The sequence below is a fragment of the Chrysemys picta genome, chromosome 1, assembly GCF_011386835.1.
Source record: "Chrysemys picta bellii isolate R12L10 chromosome 1, ASM1138683v2, whole genome shotgun sequence".
Classification (NCBI taxonomy): domain Eukaryota; kingdom Metazoa; phylum Chordata; order Testudines; family Emydidae; genus Chrysemys; species Chrysemys picta.
Window position 1 is genome coordinate 327,714,616 of NC_088791.1, and position 18,764 is coordinate 327,733,379.

Genomic DNA, 18,764 nt, shown 5'->3' on the forward strand with positions numbered 1-18,764 from the left:
AAAATGCTAATCAAGTGATTGAAGACTCTCCCCAAGAGATTATTACAGGCAAAAACAAGCAGCAGGGGTTATCCTGTTTACAAGTGAAAACAATGGAACTATTTCCGGGGGTGCAAAGGTACATCCAGGTACCCTTCACCTAGGGGACAAGCTGCTAGCTGGCTGTTCTTATGGATGGAAGATCACAACCAGTCTGGCTGTTTAACACTGGGAGAAAAACTTTGGATGAGCTATCCTTTAAGAGACAGGAGAATGTCTTGTTAGTTAAGTTTAAGTTCTAGAAAACAAGTTATGGTTTTATTTTATACATAACCATTTGTTTCCATTAATTCTACTTGCTTCTTCTAGAATATCTGTTCTTTGATAAATAAACTTTTACTTGTTTTCACTGTAAACAAATCTAAGTGCTGTGAGTCGAGCAGACATGAAACTAGTAAGTTGGGTGCGCTATTGCACTGGGAGTAGTGTATCTCTGAATTCTGTGAGCATAGGGCTAGTCACTCCAGGGGGAGTGTTGGGGGATTGGAGTGTGCCTATTGCTTGCCTGGTGAGACACAGCCAAGGCTGCATGGGCTGAGAGGGGAGTGCTTTTGTTGCCTGTGGCTGGTGGAGTCAGGGAACTGAACCCTGGAAGACACAAACAAGGCTTCTTCCCACTAAGGGCAGCTGCTAGCAAGGTGCCTCACAACCCTGGGTACCCTTGGGAAGTGTCACAACATCCCACCTTCTCTTGTACCCAAGAGCTCCCTATATTATGTAGCTATCCAACCGCAAAAGGCCTGTGAGCATTTGTCCATCCCTACTGCTATAGTGACACCTACATGCTGTCTCAGGAGTAGGAAAGGACCAAATACCAGCTGGGAATAAGCCATTAAAAAAATTACTTGCCTTGTACATAGATGAGCGTCTTATGCCTGAACTTAGGCAGAGAGAGGAAGGCCCTCTTGATACCCAGGTATCTTTTGATGGTCAGGACTCACAAATACTTCACTTCTGCTACACAGGGCTTTAACAGCAAATATTTCTTTGCACTGAGTACTCATAAAACTTATTAGGGATGAACCCATTTTCTTGTTAACAAATTGCCTACCATATCTTAAGGAATTGCCTTTCTGGTGGCCGAAGCATGAAGGGGCATATGAATGTTTAGCATATGTGGCACGTAAATACCTTGCAACGCTGGCTACAACAGTGCCATGCAAACACCTGTTCTCACTTTCAGGTGACATAAATAAGAACTGGGCAGCATTATCTCTCATAAATGTAAACAAACTTGTTTGTCTGAGTGACTGGTTGAACAAGAAGTAGGACTGACTGGACTTGTAGGCCCTAAAGTTTTACATTTTTTTTACATAGCCACTAAAAATAAAGCAACATAATCATTCTACATTTGTAAGTTGCACTTTCATAAAGAGATTGCACTACAGTACTTGTATGAGGTGAACTGCAAAATACTATTTCTTTTGTTTATCTTTATTACAGTGCAAATATTTATAATCAAAATAATAATATAAAGTGAGCACTGTACACTTTGTATTCTGTGTTGTAAATGAAATCAATATGAAAATGTAGAAAAAAATCCAAAATATTTATAATATTTATAATAATATTTTCGATGAAGCAAAGCTGAAGAAAGCGATTTCTGGGTTTGACTGGAGCCAGACGGAAAAGTGTGATGAGGACTATAGTATCTTTGCTGACAAGCTGAGACGTTGCATAAAAGCAGCTGAAATCGAAAAGATGATGGCGGCAAAGGGAAGAATCTCAAACGAAACAAAAAGCTTGTTAGAGAAGCAGAGAAATACGAAAAGGAGCTCGGATAACAACCTCGAGTACTCCATTCTGTGCAAGCTTATACGGCAAAAACTGAAGGACAACTTTGAGAATTTCCAGAAAGAAAAGCTCTTTAAAACAGTTGAATCACACAAGAGCCTCAGGACATGCAAGCGGGAATTGATGCAGTATAGATTGAGCGTAACAGCATTGAAGAACAAGGATGGAGAGACAGTAATTGACAGAGCAGGGATGGAGGAGGTCTGCAAGGACTTCTATACAGAACTGTTCAAATCAAGAATCAATGTCCCTCTCTCAACGTTCCAAGAGTCAGAAGAACGCGTCCCCCCAATAATCGTCAGCGATGTCCGAAGCGCACTACACCAGATGAAGAAGGGAAAAGCTCCAGGCAAAGATGGAATAACGTCAGAAATGATTTCCGCAGGAGGCAAAAAACTTTGGAAGGCCCTCGCTTTAAGATTCAGTCGATATCTTGAAGAAGGAAAAATACCATCAAGCTGGAAGGAGTCGAATACCATCTTGCTGTACAAGAAGGAGGATCGAGAAAATCTTAAGAACTATCACCCTATATGCCTGATCTCTCATATCTATAAACTCTTTACAAAGGTGATAACAAACCGACTCTTGCAGAGTTTGGATGAACAACAGCCGAGAGAGCAGGCAGGGTTTCGAAGAAATTTCAGCATGATAGACCATATATTTACCCTTAGCCAGCTCCTAGAAAGAGCGAGGGAATACAAACTCCCGCTGTGCATTGCTTTCGTCGACTATGAAAAGGCCTTCGATAGCGTCGAGTTCAACGCAATATTAAAGGCGCTCACAGAGCAGAGCATTAATATGCAGTACATCGGTTTGTTAAAGGAAGTGAATACTGGATGTACAACAGACATTACTCTCCTCGAAACTCCGCTCTGCATCCCAATCGAGAAATGTGTAAAGCAAGGAGATACGATTTCACCGAAACTATTTACCACCTGCCTTGAAATGGTTATGAACAAGATCAATTGGAGGAGTGGTGTTAATATAAATGTAGAATGATTATCTCATCTCAGATTCGCGGACGACATCGTACTAATTGCTGAAAGCACCAACCAACTGCAGAGCATGCTACGAAGACTCGACAAGAAAAGCAGTCAAGTCGGTCTGAAAATGAACCATTGCAAAATGAAATACATGAGATCAGACGTCTTACAAAAGAAGAAGTTGAAGAAGTGGAACAGTATGTATATTTGGGCCAAGAAGTTAGTACGATGGGCGGACCACATAGCACGGTTCACGGACAATAGGTGGACTGCAATCATTACTGGGTGGTACCCACAAGAACAGAAAAGACCACCTGGTCGGCCTCCAAGAAGATGGGAAGATGACATTGTTAAACATTTCAGATGAACGTGGAGAAGAAAGGCAAGAATGCGAGAAGAATGGTGGACATGTTGTGATTGATGCAGTCTTAACGACAGCTGAAGACCGATCGATCCAGGTGATCCAGGTGATTTATAATAAATTTAAATTAGTATTCTATTCTTGTTTAACAGTGTGATTAAAACTGTGATTAATTGCAACTAATTTTTAAAATCTAGTTAATTTGTTTTGCATTAATCACTTGAGTTAATTAACAGCCATAATTTAAATAAATTCCTATTAGATCAGATTCTGCTTTTACTCATATTGGTTATCCACAACCCTAACTCCACTGACTTTAAGGTTTTACTCCTGGTTTATACTGGTATGACTGTTGTCAGAATCAGGCCCACTGATCTTGTCTAGAATGGAAAACTTAATGGAAAACTACTAGAATATTGTCAGTCTCCATTACTAATAAACATTTACAGTATATTGCATTTGTAAAAGGCTGTCTTATAGAAAAAACAAAAATGTATGAAAAATGTTTTATGCAAAATTTGTATCCATATTAATATCTTAGAATAAATACAAAAGTAATTTAGCAACTCTGATACTCCCCAACCAATGTCTTGCATTATGATTTTAATGAAAGAGGAGTAAAACATTAATGGATGATATGTAAAGGATCTCAGCAGAGCTTTCTAAATGTTTGAGGGGATGAGGAATTGTGTGAGGCTTGGGAAAGGAGAGAATTGTTGTTAATATGACCTTTATTTGACTAATAAATATGGGTGTTTTGCATTTGGAGAGCTATAGGTTATTTTAATATTTTATATCCAGATCCTACACAATACTGTAAGCTACTTGGTACAGTAATCTACATTGACATATGAATCATACAGCATACTAAGAATGTCTTTCTTCAGGGAGTAAGTAGGTGAGCCTATACTCTGATCACTTGGAGGCTAATTAGTGTCCCAGGAGAAGCTGAATGGGAGTAATTATCTAATCAGGGTGATGGGCTGGGTGGGGTAAACATTCAGTTGGCCCCTTATAAAAGAGGCATAGGAAGGAAGTGCAAGAAGGGGCAGGTGGGAGAAACAGGGCTAGCTGAGCCTGGCAATGCAGTGGTCCCAGAGTAGGAAGATCTCTGTTCCTTGCAGGTGCTACTCAGCGATCATAAAGCTCAGCAAAGATTGTAAATAGGTAGGAGCACGGGGTCTGTGGTGATACTGGTGAAGAGAAATAGAAATAAAGTGTTACTAAGAGCACACCTAGTGGAGTCTGTGCGATTTCTGCAGGGGACAAGGATAGGGTTACCATATTTAAAAAATAAAAAAAGAGGACACTCCACGGGCCCCGCCCCCGCCCCTTTCCCACCCCCTTTCCCACCCCAACTCCGCCCCTTCCCCGCCCCTTCCCCAAAGTCCCCACTCTAACTCCCAACCTCCCTCCCAGCCAAGCGAAAAGGGCTGCCCGAGTGCTACCGGCTTCACGGTTTGCCGGGCAGCCTCCAGACCCTGCGCCCCCGGCCGGCGCTTCCCCAGCGCAGCTGGAGCCCGGAAGGGGAAGCGCCCAGCCGGGGGCGCAGGGTCTGGAGGCTCCTGGCAAACCATGAAGCCGGTAGCTCTCGGACTTTGGGCAGCCCCCATGCCTCCGGACCCTGCGCCCCTGGCCGGGCACTTCCCCTCCCGGGTTCCGGCGGCTGTGCTCCTGCCCTGACTCTTCGGCTCTATTTAAGAGCCAAGCTGCCCGAACGCTCCAGCTTCGGGCAGCCGCCTTGCCTCCGGACCCTGCGCCGCCGGAGCAGAGCAGCTGGAGCCCGGGAGGGGAAGTGCCCAGCCAGCGGCTTGGGGTCTGGAGGCATGGAGGCTGCCCAAAGCCCGAGCGCTCGGGCAGCTCGGCTCTTAAACAGAGCCGAAGAGTCGGGGAGGAGCAGAGCAGCTGGAGCCCAGGAGGGGAAGTGCCCGGCCGGTATTTTTCCCGGACATGTTCGGCTTTTTGGCAATTCCCCCCGGACAGGGGTTTGATTACCAAAAAGCCGGACATGTCCGGGAAAAAACGGATTTATGGTAAACCTAGACAAGGATGGAGCTGGGCCTGTTACAAAATGTAATATTTATGACTATCAATACAGTTTTTAATAAAAATTGCCAAAACCAATACTGATACTAACAGTAAACTAAGATAAGAGTATGACAAGCTTCATATGTTTACTAGTCATTCACTTCAGATCTTGCTGCCATGATTTGAGCCACACAGTTGAAGAAAAGGCTACCAATACAAACAGCCCTTTACAGAACACGGAAACACAATAGTTTCCATTTGACAGAGATGAGTCAGATACAGACTCAAAAATATTATATTTTCAGACTATGCTGTTACTTCATCATGAGAAAAGTTACAGAGAAAGTGAAAAGATAGTAAAATAATATGGATCTGAGGATTTAATCAATGAATGAACTTTGCAACATACAGACACTTAACTTCCCCGGTAAGAGTTTATGATTGTGTAGACATTGGACTGTTTGTATAGAGTGAGTAGGATTTTGACTCTCCTAACAAAATCAGCAATGGTAATTGATTGTTTCTTTCTTCTTGGTTCTTTGGGTTATAATTAGCTGTGTGGTGTTAATCTCAGTTTATGCTAAATGCTGCTTTTTGGTGGGGAAAAAGCACCTCACCTATTTAGTCTGTGCTGCTTGCTAGAAGTACACAAACTGTTACATTCAACTGTTACTATTTAAAAGGCATAAAAAGACTCCTCTTACAAATTATGGTAATAGATTCAACAAAGTACATCATTACCTGCACAAAGAATATACTTCCTCATTATGATCCCACATGGCACTATATACTCTGGCCTCAATCCAACAAAGCATTTAAGCATTTGCTTAACTTTACGTATGTGAGTAGTCTCATTGATGTCAATATAAAAATATAGGCAGAGGAGACCACATCTTTCCTCATCAGGCTCCTCCAATGCCCCCAGAGGCATTATGACCACCATAGTTATCATGCTTCCTTCTAAAACACACAACATGCTCCAATACCACAGAATTCCAGAGACTGAAAGCCACAACTTTCCCCTAAGCTTCAATTTAGAAAAAACTAGACTCACTAAGACTAAAATTCAAGGAATATAAATACAGCTTTTAAACCATCTGATAAGCATAAACCGAGTTTTATAGAGTTTAATTTGTGTGTTTTTCTGCTGAATCCTTAAAAACTGTGCTCTTGTCTGGTCTGTCTGTCATTGAAGATCTTTAGATTGTAAACTCTTTGGGGCAAGGAACATATTTTTGTTCAGTGTTTGTAAAATGCCTAACACAAGGGGGGCATAGTCATGACTGGGGCTCCTAGGTGCTATCACAATTTAAACGTAGTTGTCTGAATGAGCTCTCCCCTGCCATTAATTGATGAACTGGAGAGAAAGACTTCAGGAGCAGACCTTATTTTCAAAGACACACTTACTTTGCCTAGGTGATCAGCAGACCAGCCTGCTCTGCCAAGTGATCAGTTTTGGCTGGTCTGGGTTAAAATTCACTTTAGTCTTGGATGCAGGGGTAATGTAATGTCATTATCCTTATTGTATAATAAAGAGCAGTAGAACTATATTTAATATGCCTTAATTGAGGAGGATCACCCTAAATTAACTCGCTAAGTGAATGGTAGTGATGGAGTTTTTATCTGGTTGTGTGGACTTGTTTAAAGGGTACTAAAGCCATTTGACCTTCCCTCTCCAGTCTTTAGACAGAGCTGATCCGATTCAGTTGTGAGTCCTTGTTTCTTCTATGTGACTGCTAGAGCTGAAGTTTCTGATAAACTGGGATAGGCCCTGTTAAGAGAAACCCCTAGATATGGAACAGAGCCCTTGGTGCTGTCGATGGCACCTGGCAGAAGCATTACATAAATAATAAGTAATAGTAATCCCATGGTACTCTCTAAGAGAAAAGATTTTCCCTTGGTGCATTTTCAACTATGTTCACTGTTGTGCAAAATACTATATTGTAGCTGCCCTTTGGCTGCCACCCTGTCATCCTAATGATGGCCACATTTTATTTTAATGGTGATGTAATTCCTTTATTATAACAGGGCATACTGGCCCTTTAAGAATACAGGGGCCAGAAGACCTGGTGTCAGGTGTTGGAATGGAAAATGGGCCCAGAAAATGATAGTGGAACAGAGGAAGTGGTCCTGCAGAACTAGGAGTTGCATGAGGTGGGAAAAACCCTTGAACACAGTTCCTTTAAGGGCCTAGGATCAGGAGCTCTGTAATGTATGATGGGACCGAGCTCTCCTCTCCTCCAGTCAATCAGGAGGAGCTCTCTGGAGGAGGGCAATATATAGATTGCATTCTGATGAAGGGAGACACTGCTGCAGAGGGAAGCCAGGGCCAATCGAGTGAGCTCCAGCCAGACAGGATTATTGGCTTTGGGTGGAGCAGATTTACAGAGGAAGAGCTTTGGGTGTGGCTCAAGAACCGGAGCTAAGTATGAACTGTTAAGTTACGGTTATGGACATTATGTGTGGGACTCATTTAGGGTGACCAGATGTCCCGTTTTTAAAGGGACAGTCCCATTTTTTTGGGACTTTTTCTTATATAGGCGCCTATTACCCCCCACCCCCGTCCTGTTTTTTCACAGTTGCTCTCTGGTAACCCTAGACTCATTGTGAGTAAAGACTGTGAGGATTGTGCGAACTTTATTTGATATTAAACCAGACCCAAAAAGGGGTGCTGTAAGCCACAACTAAGACAGTGTGTAGTACTTAAAGGGGCTTGCAAGAGGGGGCTAATAGGGAGAGTTCTTGTAAAGCAATCCCTGGCCATAAGGGGGTGCTCAGTAAATGGCCACTCCACCACTACATGTATATTTTTGTTTTTTTGTTGGGAAAACAGTTTGGGATGAAAGGTGTTGGTCCAAAGTAGCCTGAACTTGATGATGTTCAGGGTATTCTGAGAAGCTCATCTTTTCACAGGAATTCAAAATTAGGAGAGGAAATGTCAGAGTGGGGAATTGTTGGAGGGAGATTTAAGCTTTTGAATTCCTTGATTTGCTGGTAGTGGGCCATACTGAATTGTACTGCTGTACTTTAGATATGTTTCAGTATTTTTATAGGTAGATAGATATAAATTTCAGTTATGTTCTGGGTGCCCATAACAAATGGATATTTGCTCTTTTTTAGTGTGTATACACATCTAAATAAGTAAATGAAACCATATTTTTCCCTCATATTTGAACAACATAAGATGCACAGGTTAGTGTCAGAGATTCAAATGTATCCCCTGGAGTCATAAAAATGTGTTCCTGACTAACTTATCTCTGTGACTGCAGGGTGAAGACAAAGCTGATAAACTGCCAATTTTTATTGCTCAGAACAAACAAAAATATTTCTATTAGTATATTATCAAGGAAGATTGAGGTACCACACAAATTATGGTTGTGTATATTTTGATAATAAAATTCATATAAATGTATATGAAAATTAGATATAGTCCTAAATTGTCTTGAAAATTGCCTCTGTTCTCTTCAGTTAGGCACCCTAGCACACACTGGAGTTCCTGCACCATAACCAGTGGGCAAACAAAAATGAGGAGTTTTTGTATAAGAGCAGATATCAACCCTAAAATTATAATAATAGTCCTGATTTATTGCTAAATGTATTATACCAGATTTCTGATGTTATTATATTGTAATATTGCCTGCAACTCAGAAACCAGGGTTTATATCCATTGGGTACAATTCTGCAATATTAAACACTTGCAGATTCCCACTGGCTTCCATGGGTCTCCAGTATCAGGTGCCAATGTACTTTATCTTCAAAATTTTTATTGATTTGAAAAGAAACAGCACAAAAATAATCTATAAATAATAAACAGATGTTTTAATAATTTAAATTCTGGCCAAATTCTGCAGCCGTACTTGCTTACTAATTGAACTAAATGTCTATTGAGGTAGTGGGAGTTTTAAATGAACAAAAACAGAGTAAGGACTTCAGGATTTGACTCTTTTAAAAGACGCTTACAAAACGCTTATGGAAAAATTAATGTATCTTTGCAACTTAAATTTTACCTCTCTTCCTTTTCTTGCATTTCTAATTGGGTTTGCTTAGTGTGCTTTGTTTCTCCATATCTATCCAGAGTAGCCAGTATTGATGTTTCTGAATCACTCTGCAATTTACCAACATTATTTCGTAACCTTTCATTCTCACACTCAAGTTCATGAATGGAAGCTGTGTAACTCTCATGTTCTGTGTTAGATAAATCTATAGTCTGTGGAAGAAAATAAAATCATCATTAAATGGGCATTTTTTCACTGTAACTAGAATTAATATTTTTAAAATGAAACACAAGGCAACACTCTTTGCTAAATACTTAGTTACCATATGTAATCACACAGCATTCATAGTAAATGATACACCAGTAGAAGTGCCTCTAGAAAAAAAGAACGACATTAATGGGAATAATAGCCTTTGAAACACAATGAAATTAAATTAGAATTTTTCCACAAACAATGCATTCAAGGCAGTAGAGTAGTAAATTTGTTCGGTTTATTTGACTTACTCTCCTTGAAAAACTAAGCCATGAAAGTAATCCTTAGCTGCCAAAGTTTGCAGTTGATTTAACTATATTTCCTCCTCAAGTAATATTTCCACTAATAAGAATAATAAGAAAAAATACACAAAGGCATTATCAGACTATTCGTTTAAACGCTATCTATAGTAGCAATACATGGGTGTGAAAGGCAAAACATCTAGAAAGACATGCCAGACTATTGATAAAAAACCTGGAGAAATCTTCTTAGACATTTGTTTATAAATAAACAGGTTTCCCTGGAGTTCAAAAAGATGCAATAGAAAAAAAAATGGTAACTGAGTTTAGAGATTGAAATCCAATTCCAACACTACCCTCAGAGGTGACTTTGCAAGGCTGTCATTATAAAAGCTACTGTAAAATTATTTAGTTTGCAGGTCCAAAACCTCATTGATTCAACCAAAATTACAACTAGTATAAAAAAGAAGCTCTTAGATTTTGGGGGTTAAAGGAATTGGAAATGTGCAAAAGGGCTAACGAGTTAAAGGCTAAAATCTGCAAAATGCTGAGCACCTTCTTCATAGTTCTGAGCATCTTCAACCCCCATTAACTTCCACAGACAATGAGGAAGCTCTGAATTCTACTGGAGGTGCTTAGTACATCAAATAATTGGGCTGTTATGTAACATAAATGAAAATCCATGGAGGAAATACTTCAAAATAAGCAGGTCATAATTTTAGTAATTAAAGTTGCAAATAATATTTGTTTTCTACTAATGAATACATTCATCTGGTTCTTAAAGGGGAAAATGGTCTATAGATTTCACTGATAAATGTTTAAAATAAGTGTGTCAATGGAAACAATATAGGTACCTACATATTTATATTTATAATGGTTGGGAAGATCCTCTATTAAGCTGAATTAGAATGCCTTAGCATTTTTGGAAATGTTATGCTTATGTTATGGATATGACATAACGGAGATGTACTTTATGCAAGATGGATCTTGTAAGATATCATTGGAAAGGTTATAATTTACTGAATGTGATTATCAAATTTGTATGCATGTATCATTTCTGTATCTAAAGTTAGGAATATGGAGTATGTAACAGTTACAACTGAGTGTGTATTGGGAAGACACCCACCAGACGACAGGTCATCAAATTTGATGAGCCATCAGGAAGGAACAACAAAACCATGAAGATACTAATCTCTCTCCCTCCTGGGAGGTGTTTGGACATAACTGTGACACTACTAGGTCAGGTGGTCTTGTTACCTGATACTAAACATTACCAGGGACTAAAATAACACTTAGGGTAAGAAATTACATTTTGTAACCTGTTTCTTAAGTATATTGAGCTTAGCTTGCGTACTTTGGTTTATTTGCTCAGTAATCTGCTTTGTTCTGTCTGTTATCTCTTATATTCACTTAAAATTCACCTTTTGTAGTCAATATACTTATTTCTTCTTTATAACATAACCCCATGTGCTGAAGGAAGCTTACTAGCTTGGCTCAGCAAGACAGATACAAAGGGTGCCTAGGCTGGCATAACAGGCAGGCTCAATGGTATCTCAGCACAACAGGGGGCACCAAAGAGGGGCAAACTGTCACAATATTTATGAAAGATTGTGATTTGGAGATGTTCCCTCATAAGAGACAACGTAATTATGTAGGAATTTGGAGATTTTCCCTAGAGGCCAAGGTTGGGAACACTGCATGGCTGTGTGCAGAAGCTCTCCAGTTTCTTTTATTAAAGTCTTATTCCTTTCTCATTCACTGATTTGTTATTTAATGAACCCCGAGATCATTACAACAACAAACATAAATAACTGCTTTGTATATTTCACAGCTACAAAAATTACCATGTATCTTCTAGACTGCAGATTTTCTATCATCTTCTTCAAATGTGTGTTTTCCGAGCTGATAGCTTCATACCTCATCTCTGACATCTGAGGAAAAATTAAATTCTTAGTTGAACTTAACAATATTAGCTACAAAATATTCAGTATAGTTCTGTGTAAGTTTAATTTTATACTTTACTCAAAACATTCATAAAGAATCATGACACTAATATAGTGAAAGCTTTTCTTGAATAGAAGAAGCATTAATTTCCCTACAAAAATAGAAATTAGCACCTCTAAATTTCAAGGGTTTGGGTAAGTTGTGTTTCTGCTACCCAGATGTTTTCAAATATGTGAATAAAGGATGGAGCTTATTTGTTTTTAAAACTGAAGTTTACAATGATTTACAATACTGCAAGATTAACAATTGAGCTTTACAATTGACAGACTTCTCCAAAAAATTTCATAAACATTCTTTAATCAATAGGTTAAAAAGAGTGGTCAAAATTAGAAAAAGTTTCTGGCTAATCTAATGAACAAATTTAATGATACAGTAGGTATAATAAAACCAACCTAGAATTTTTCAAGATCTTCTATGTGCTTAAATGTAACTACAATACTGATGATCAAAATGGACCATATGTTAAAGTTAGATGTTGCACAATTGACGTTTACTGGTCCTTTATTGTTCTGGCACCATTTTGGCTCTATTTTTGTATTATTTCATAAAGCTTAAATATAATAGCAGGCCAATGAAAACAAAAGCACAAGATGTAATTTTTTTTTTTTTTTAGCAGATAATGTATGTCATTATCAGTAATGAGCTGGAGAATGACCTAGTCTTCTTTTTGCTTGCTTGCATACCTGTTGTTTTGCTAACAATTTTTCTTTTATCTCTAACTCCATTTTTAACTTTCTTTCCAGAACAGTAGCTTTCTCCATGATAGTTGCTATAGTGATCTCCTTCTGATGAAGCTCTTCTGTCAGGTCAGAGATTTCTGTCCTCATTCTTTCCCGCTCAGAGCTATGGGACTGCTCCTCGTGATAAAGATGGTCCCTTATCTGTAGCAAATATGTTCCCAAAAGACAATGTTTATGCAGTATATAAGATCACATCACTTATTACCTACTAGTGATTTTTTCCTCCCCTATTCTTCTAACTGTATCAGTGATTTTAAGGCAATTTTAAAATAAAATGTCTTTATGATTCAATGCAATTAACTTTTTCTTTATTCAGCATCTTTTCACAATCCATAATTTATTCTTTAGATCATTTGTCTATTTACATGGTGTCAAAGGTGGTAGTAATATTTAAATTCACAACAAAAAAAACAAGCATAGGATTTGTAAAAATTATTAATTTTAATAATTATACCTTAAGACAAAAGGTATCCCTGGTGTCCCTAGCCTCTGTTTGTCAGAGGGTGGTGATGGACGGCAGGAGAGAGATCACTTGATCATTACCTGTTAGGTTCACTCCCTCTGGGGCACTTGACATTGACCACTGTCAGTAGACAGGATACTGGGCTGGATGGACCTTTGGTCTGACCCAGGACAGCCATTCTTATGTTCTTATGTTAAATCTATTGAAAGGTGTTACTTACTAAGACGTATTTACCTTACCTCTAAATTAATTTAGGCTGTTTTAAAAGTACTCATTTCACTCAAAATGAATCCACAGAAGCTCTTTATGAGAAATAATCACAGAAATAAAGAGCTTATACAGTATTATGGAACAGAGCTCTTATTAGTATTAGCTATTACAGAATAAAAATTTGCCACCAAAGTCACTTTATGACAGCTACTGCTGCTATAATGCATAACATTTAAGGTAATATTTTCTGCAAAACCTTCCTCTAACACGGCTGCTACTCTGAAACCTTCCTCTGTCTGGCACTCCAGAGTTTCTATAAAGAGATTGTGGGTCTCATAATCCTTCTGCCAGTAACAAATAATGCAACACCAGAAGATTCTCATATTACTTAGAAGCAAGAACAAAAACCAGCCAAACTACATCTGAATTTGTTTTAATAAGTTTCCCATAATAATGCACATGATCAATAGTTGATATTTTCATTTTATTACAAAAATATAAACATTTTAGAGCAATTAAATTTAGATATAAACATCTAAGGGATATATCATGATCTCCTGTCAAAGGGTATGTCTACACTACGGGATTAATCTGAATTTATATAATTCGAATTTGGGAAACAGATTGTATAAAGTCGAATGTATGTGGCCACACTAAGCACATTAATTCGGCGGTGTACGTCCATGTTCCGGGGCTAGCGTCGATTTCTGGAGCGTTGCACTGTGGGTAGCTATCCCATAACTATCCCATAGTTCCCGCAGTCTCTCCCACCCATTGGAATTCTGGGTTGAGATCCCAGTGCCTGATGGGACAAAAAACATCGTCGCAGGTGGTTCTGGGTACAGCCTCACCCCTCCCTCCCTCCCTGCATGAAAGCAACGGACGTCAGGCAACCATTTTGCGCCTTTTTCCTGGGTGAACACTGCAGACTCCATACCACGGCAAGCATGGAGCCCGCTCAGCTCAAGACAGCAGTCATGAACATTGTAAACACCTCGCGCGTTCTCGTGGCGTTTATGCTGAGCCAGGACCAGAAAAACGAGGCGAGGAGGCAGCGGCAGCGCAGCGACAAGCGTGATGAGGACATGGACATGGACATGGACACAGAATTCTGTCAAACCGCGGGCCCCGGTGCTTTGGAGATCATGTTGTTAATGGGGCAGGTTCTATCCATGGAACGCTGATTCTGGGCAAGGGAAACAAGCACAGACTGGTGGGACCGCATAGTGTTGCAGGTGTGGGATGATTCCCAGTCGCATGCGTAAGGGCACTTTCATGGAACTTTGTGACTTGCTGTCCCCTGCCCTGAAACGCCAGAATACCAGGATGAGAGCAGCCCTCACAGTTGAGAAGCGAGTGGCGATAGCCCTGTGGAAGCTTGCAACGCCAGACAGCTACCAGTCAGTCGGGAATCAATTTGGAGTGGGCAAATCTACTGTGGGGGCTGCTGTGATGCAAGTAGCCAAAGCAATCACTCAGATGCTGCTACAAAAGGTAGTGACTCTGGGAAATGTGCAGGCCATAGTGGATGGCTTTGCTGCAATGGGATTCCCTAACTGTGGTGGGGCGATAGATGGAACCCATATCCCTATCTTGGCACCGGAGCACCAGGGTACCCAGTACATAAACCGCAAGGGGTACTTTTCAATGGTGCTGCAAGCACTTGTGGATCACAAGGGACGTTTCACCAACATCAACGTGGGCTGGCCGGGAAGGGTTCATGATGCTCGCGTCTTCAGGAACACTACTCTGTTTAAAGGGCTGCAGCAAGGGACTTACTTTCCGGACCAGAAAATAACCGTTGGGGATGTTGAAATGCCAATAGTTATTCTTGGGGACCCAGCCTACCCCTTAATGCCATGGCTCATGAAGCCATACACAGGCAGCCTGGACAGGAGTCAGGAGCTGTTCAACTACAGGCTGAGCAAGTGCAGAATGGTGGTAGAATGTGCATTTGGCCGTTTAAAAGGTCGCTGGCGATCGTTACTGACTCGCTCTGACCTCAGCCAAACCAATCTCCCCATTGTTATTTCTGCTTGCTGCGTGCTCCACAATCTCTGTGAAAGTAAGGGGGAGACCTTTATGGTGGGGTGGGAGGCTGAGGCAAATCGCCTGGCTGCTGATTACGCGCAGCCAGACACCAGGGCGATTAGAAGAGCACACCAGGAAGCGCTGTGCATCAGAGAAGCTTTGAAAACCAGTTTCATGACTGGTCAGGCTACAGTGTGAAATATCTGTTTGTTTCTCCTTCATGAAAACCCGCCCCCTTTATTGACTCATTCTCTGTAAGGAACCCACCCTCCCGCTTCCCCCAGCTTGCTTTCAAACCAAATAAAGTCACTATTGTTTAAAAATAATTTATTCTTTATTAATAGATTATAAAAAGAGGGAGGGAACCCGGGTGGGGTTTGGGAGGAGGATCGGCGGGAAGGAAAAGGCCACTGAAAAAAGGTTAAAAAAATGACAGCTTAGGCTGGGGTGGAATGGGAAGGTGTACGGAGCCTCCCCCCGTGTTCTTACATGTCTGGGTGAGGAGGCTATGGAACATGGTGAGGTGGGGAGGAGGGTTATACAGGGGCTGTAGCGGCACTCTGTTATCCTGCTGCCGTTCCTGAAGCTCCACCAGATGCCGGAGCATGTCTGTTTGCTCACGCAGCAGCCCCAGCGTTGCATCCTGCCTCCTCTGATCTTCCTGCCGCCACCTCTCATCTCGAGCGTCCCTCCTGTCCTCACGTTGGTCCCTCATGTCCTCACGTTGGTCCCTCCTGTCCTCACGTTCACTGGCTTCTTTCCTATACTTTGAAACTGTGTCCTTCCACTCATTCAGATGAGCTCTGTCACTGCGGGTGGATTCCATGATTTCTGCGAACATCTCGTCTCGCGTCTTCTTTTTCCGATGCCTTATCTGTGATAGCCTTCGGGATGGAGGAGGGAGGCTTGAAGAATTTGCAGCTGCTGGAGGGAGGGAAAAAAGGAGAGAATTTTTAAAAAAGATACATTTTGCAGAACAATGCTTATACTCTTTCACGGTGACCAACACTATTCACATTACATAGCACATGTGATTTCTGTGCAAGGTCGCATTTTGCCTCTTAATATTCAGTGCCTGTGGCTTTGCTGCTAGAGATCACAGACGCAGGTCCGGGCAACAGAATTCGGCTTGCATGCGGCCATGGTAAGCCATTGTCTTTCGGCTTCTGTGCCCTCCTTTCCCACATACCAAGCAAAGCCCGTTGAGTGCTGCGGTTTTCCTGTTAACATTCAGCAGCAGAAAACAAACTAACCACCCCCCCATCCAATTCTCTGGATGATCGCTTTATCCCTCCCCCCACCACATGGCTGGTATCAGGGAAGATCCCTGCAGGAACCAAACTAACACCCCTCACCCCGCCATGAATTCTCTGGGATGATCGCTTTACCCCTCCCCCCACCGCGTGGCTGGTATCAGGGAAGATCCCTGCTAGCCAAACGCGAAGAGCTCTGGGCCAATTCCCTCCTCCCCCCCCCCCCCCCCCGCGCGCTTGGCTAACTGCAGGGAAGGATTTCTTTTCAGCCACAGGCAAACAGCCCAGTAGGAACTGCCACCTCTGTCCCCTTAATTAAATTCCCGTATTTCAACCAGGTTACCATGAGCGATATCACTCTCCTGAGGATTACACAGCAAGATAAAGAATGGATGTTGCTTGAATGCCAGCAAACACCGGGACCATACGCTGCCAGGCTTTGTCATGCAATGATTACTTGCTGCAAGCATGGCGCGGTCAAGTGTCCTACCATGGAGGATGGAATAAGGCTGCACTGCCCAGAAACCTTGTGGCAAGGCTTTTGGAGTACCTCCAGGAGAGCTTCATGGAGATGTCCCTGAAGGATTTCCGCTCCATCCCCAGACACGTTAACAGACTTTTCCAGTAGCTGTACTGGCTGCGAATGCATCCCAAGTCCTCAGGGCAAAGTAATCATTAAAAATCCTTGCTTTTAAAACAAGTTTTATATTTTAAAAGGTAAACTCACCTGAGGTCCCTTCCATGGGGTCGTGGTCTTGGATACTGGGTTGGGAGGGTACTTCAGTCAGGCTGAGAAAAAGATCCTGGCTGTTGGGGAGAACGGAGTGCTGGGTGCTCTCTGCAAGCTCGTCCTCCTCCTCCTCTTCCCCGTCCGCAGAATCCTCAGGTGTAGTTGATGAGATTATCCCCGCCTCAGAATCCACGGTCAGAGGTGGGGTAGTGGTGGCGGCCCCTCCTAGAACTGCATGCAGCTCGTCGTAGAAGCGGCATGTCCACGGCTCTGACCCGGAGCGACCGTTTGCCTCCTTTGTTTTTTGATAGGCTTGTCTGAGCTCCTTGACTTTCACGCGGCACTGATCTGAGTCCCTATTGTGGCCTCTCTCCATCATGCCCTTGGAGATTTTTTCAAAAGTTTTTGCATTTCGTCTTTTTGAACGAAGTTCTGCTAGCACTGAATCCTCTCCCCTATAGCGATCAGATCCAGTACCTCCCGTACAGTCCATGCTGGTGCTCTTTTTCGATTATCAGCCTGCATGGTTACCTGTGCTGATGAACTATCTGTGGTCACCTGTGCTCTCCACGCTGGGCAAACAGGAAATGAAATTCAAATGTTCGCGGGGCTTTTCCTGTCTACCTGGCCAGTGCATCCGAGTTCAGATTGCTGTCCAGAGTGGTCACAATGGTGCACTGTGGGATAGCTCCCGGAGGCCAATACCATCGAATTGCGGCCACACTAACCCTAATTCGAAATGATAAAATCGATTTTGGCGCTACTCCGCTCGTCGGGGTGGAGTACAGAAATCGATTTAAAGAGCCCTTTATTTTGAATTAAATGGCTTAGTTGTGTGGACGGGTGCAGGGTTAATTCGATTTAATGCTGCTAAATCTGAATTAAAGTCGTAGTGTAGACCAGGCCAAAGTCACTATAAATCTGCTTCAGGAACCACGTATGCTGCTCCCAATTGCAGATGCTGCTGCTCACATCCCTGGTCAATAGTATAAGCTGTATGTGGGAAGAAAGGGCTGGGCATCCCCTACACACCAGAGAGAGTAACACAGCAGAAAAACTTCAAAAACAGACTCCAAAGAGAGACTGCAGAGCTAGAATTGATATGCAAACTAGACACAATCAACTCCGGTTTGAATAAGGACTGGGAATGGCTGAGCTATTACAAACATTGACTCTATCTCCCCTTGTAAGTACTCTCACACCTATTATCAAACTGTCTGTACTGGCCTAGCTTGATTATCACTTCAAAAGTTTTTTTTTTTTTTCTCTTAATTAATTGGCCTCTCAGAGTTGGTAAGACAACTCCCACCTGTTTATGCTCTCTGTATGTGTGTATATATATCTCCTCAATATATGTTCCATTCTATATGCATCCGAAGAAGTGGGCTGTAGTCCACGAAAGCTTATGCTCTAATAAATTTGTTAGTCTCTAAGGTGCCACAAGTACTCCTGTTCTTCTTTTTGCGGATACAGACTAACACGGCTGTTACTCTAAAACAGCCACATTTGGTATAGAGACCCGCCAAGCCATATGTCACCTCATGCCACTGCTATACTGACCTCATCAGGGTCCTGTACGAGCAGTATGGCACACAGTTCAACCAAAGAAGCCCTGCACTGAGTTGTATTATGTGCATTGTAT

General features: G+C 41.8%; 3 protein-coding genes across 8 annotated transcripts in view; 1 reads left to right on the forward strand and 2 right to left on the reverse strand.

Moving 5' to 3' along the window:
* Positions 1–18,764, forward strand: part of LOC101931329 (uncharacterized) — a 167,396-nt gene that overhangs the window by 75,805 nt on the left and 72,827 nt on the right. The window lies entirely within an intron of this gene.
* DEUP1 (deuterosome assembly protein 1) overlaps positions 1–18,764 on the reverse strand; it is an 84,865-nt gene that overhangs the window by 19,767 nt on the left and 46,334 nt on the right. For all 3 annotated transcript variants that reach the window (XM_065581638.1, XM_065581639.1, XM_065581637.1), the window contains 3 exons: positions 12,379–12,576; positions 11,536–11,622; positions 9,213–9,412 (listed from right to left, as the gene is read on the reverse strand). In XM_065581638.1, coding sequence (XP_065437710.1) covers positions 9,213–9,412; positions 11,536–11,622; positions 12,379–12,576 — 485 coding nt within the window. The remainder of the gene's footprint in view (positions 1–9,212; positions 9,413–11,535; positions 11,623–12,378; positions 12,577–18,764) is intronic.
* LOC135984026 (uncharacterized) lies at positions 15,544–17,986 on the reverse strand. Its single transcript, XM_065598372.1, has 2 exons — positions 17,120–17,986; positions 15,544–16,063 (listed from the first exon to the last, which is right to left on the reverse strand). The coding sequence occupies exons 1-2, from the start codon at positions 17,613–17,615 to the stop codon at positions 15,561–15,563; spliced, it is 999 nt and encodes a 332-aa protein (XP_065454444.1). The 5' UTR covers positions 17,616–17,986; the 3' UTR covers positions 15,544–15,560.

What these genes read in the sequence shown, in the direction of transcription:
- LOC135984026 (XM_065598372.1), bottom strand. Translation starts at nt 17,615, where the DNA reads ATGGACTGTACGGGAGGTACTGGATCTGATCGCTATAGGGGAGAGGAT. An exon ending in CCCCATGGAAGGGACCTCAG is followed by an intron (nt 16,064 to 17,119) that starts GTGAGTTTACCT and finishes CCCTCCCTCCAG; the next exon opens with CAGCTGCAAATTCTTCAAGC.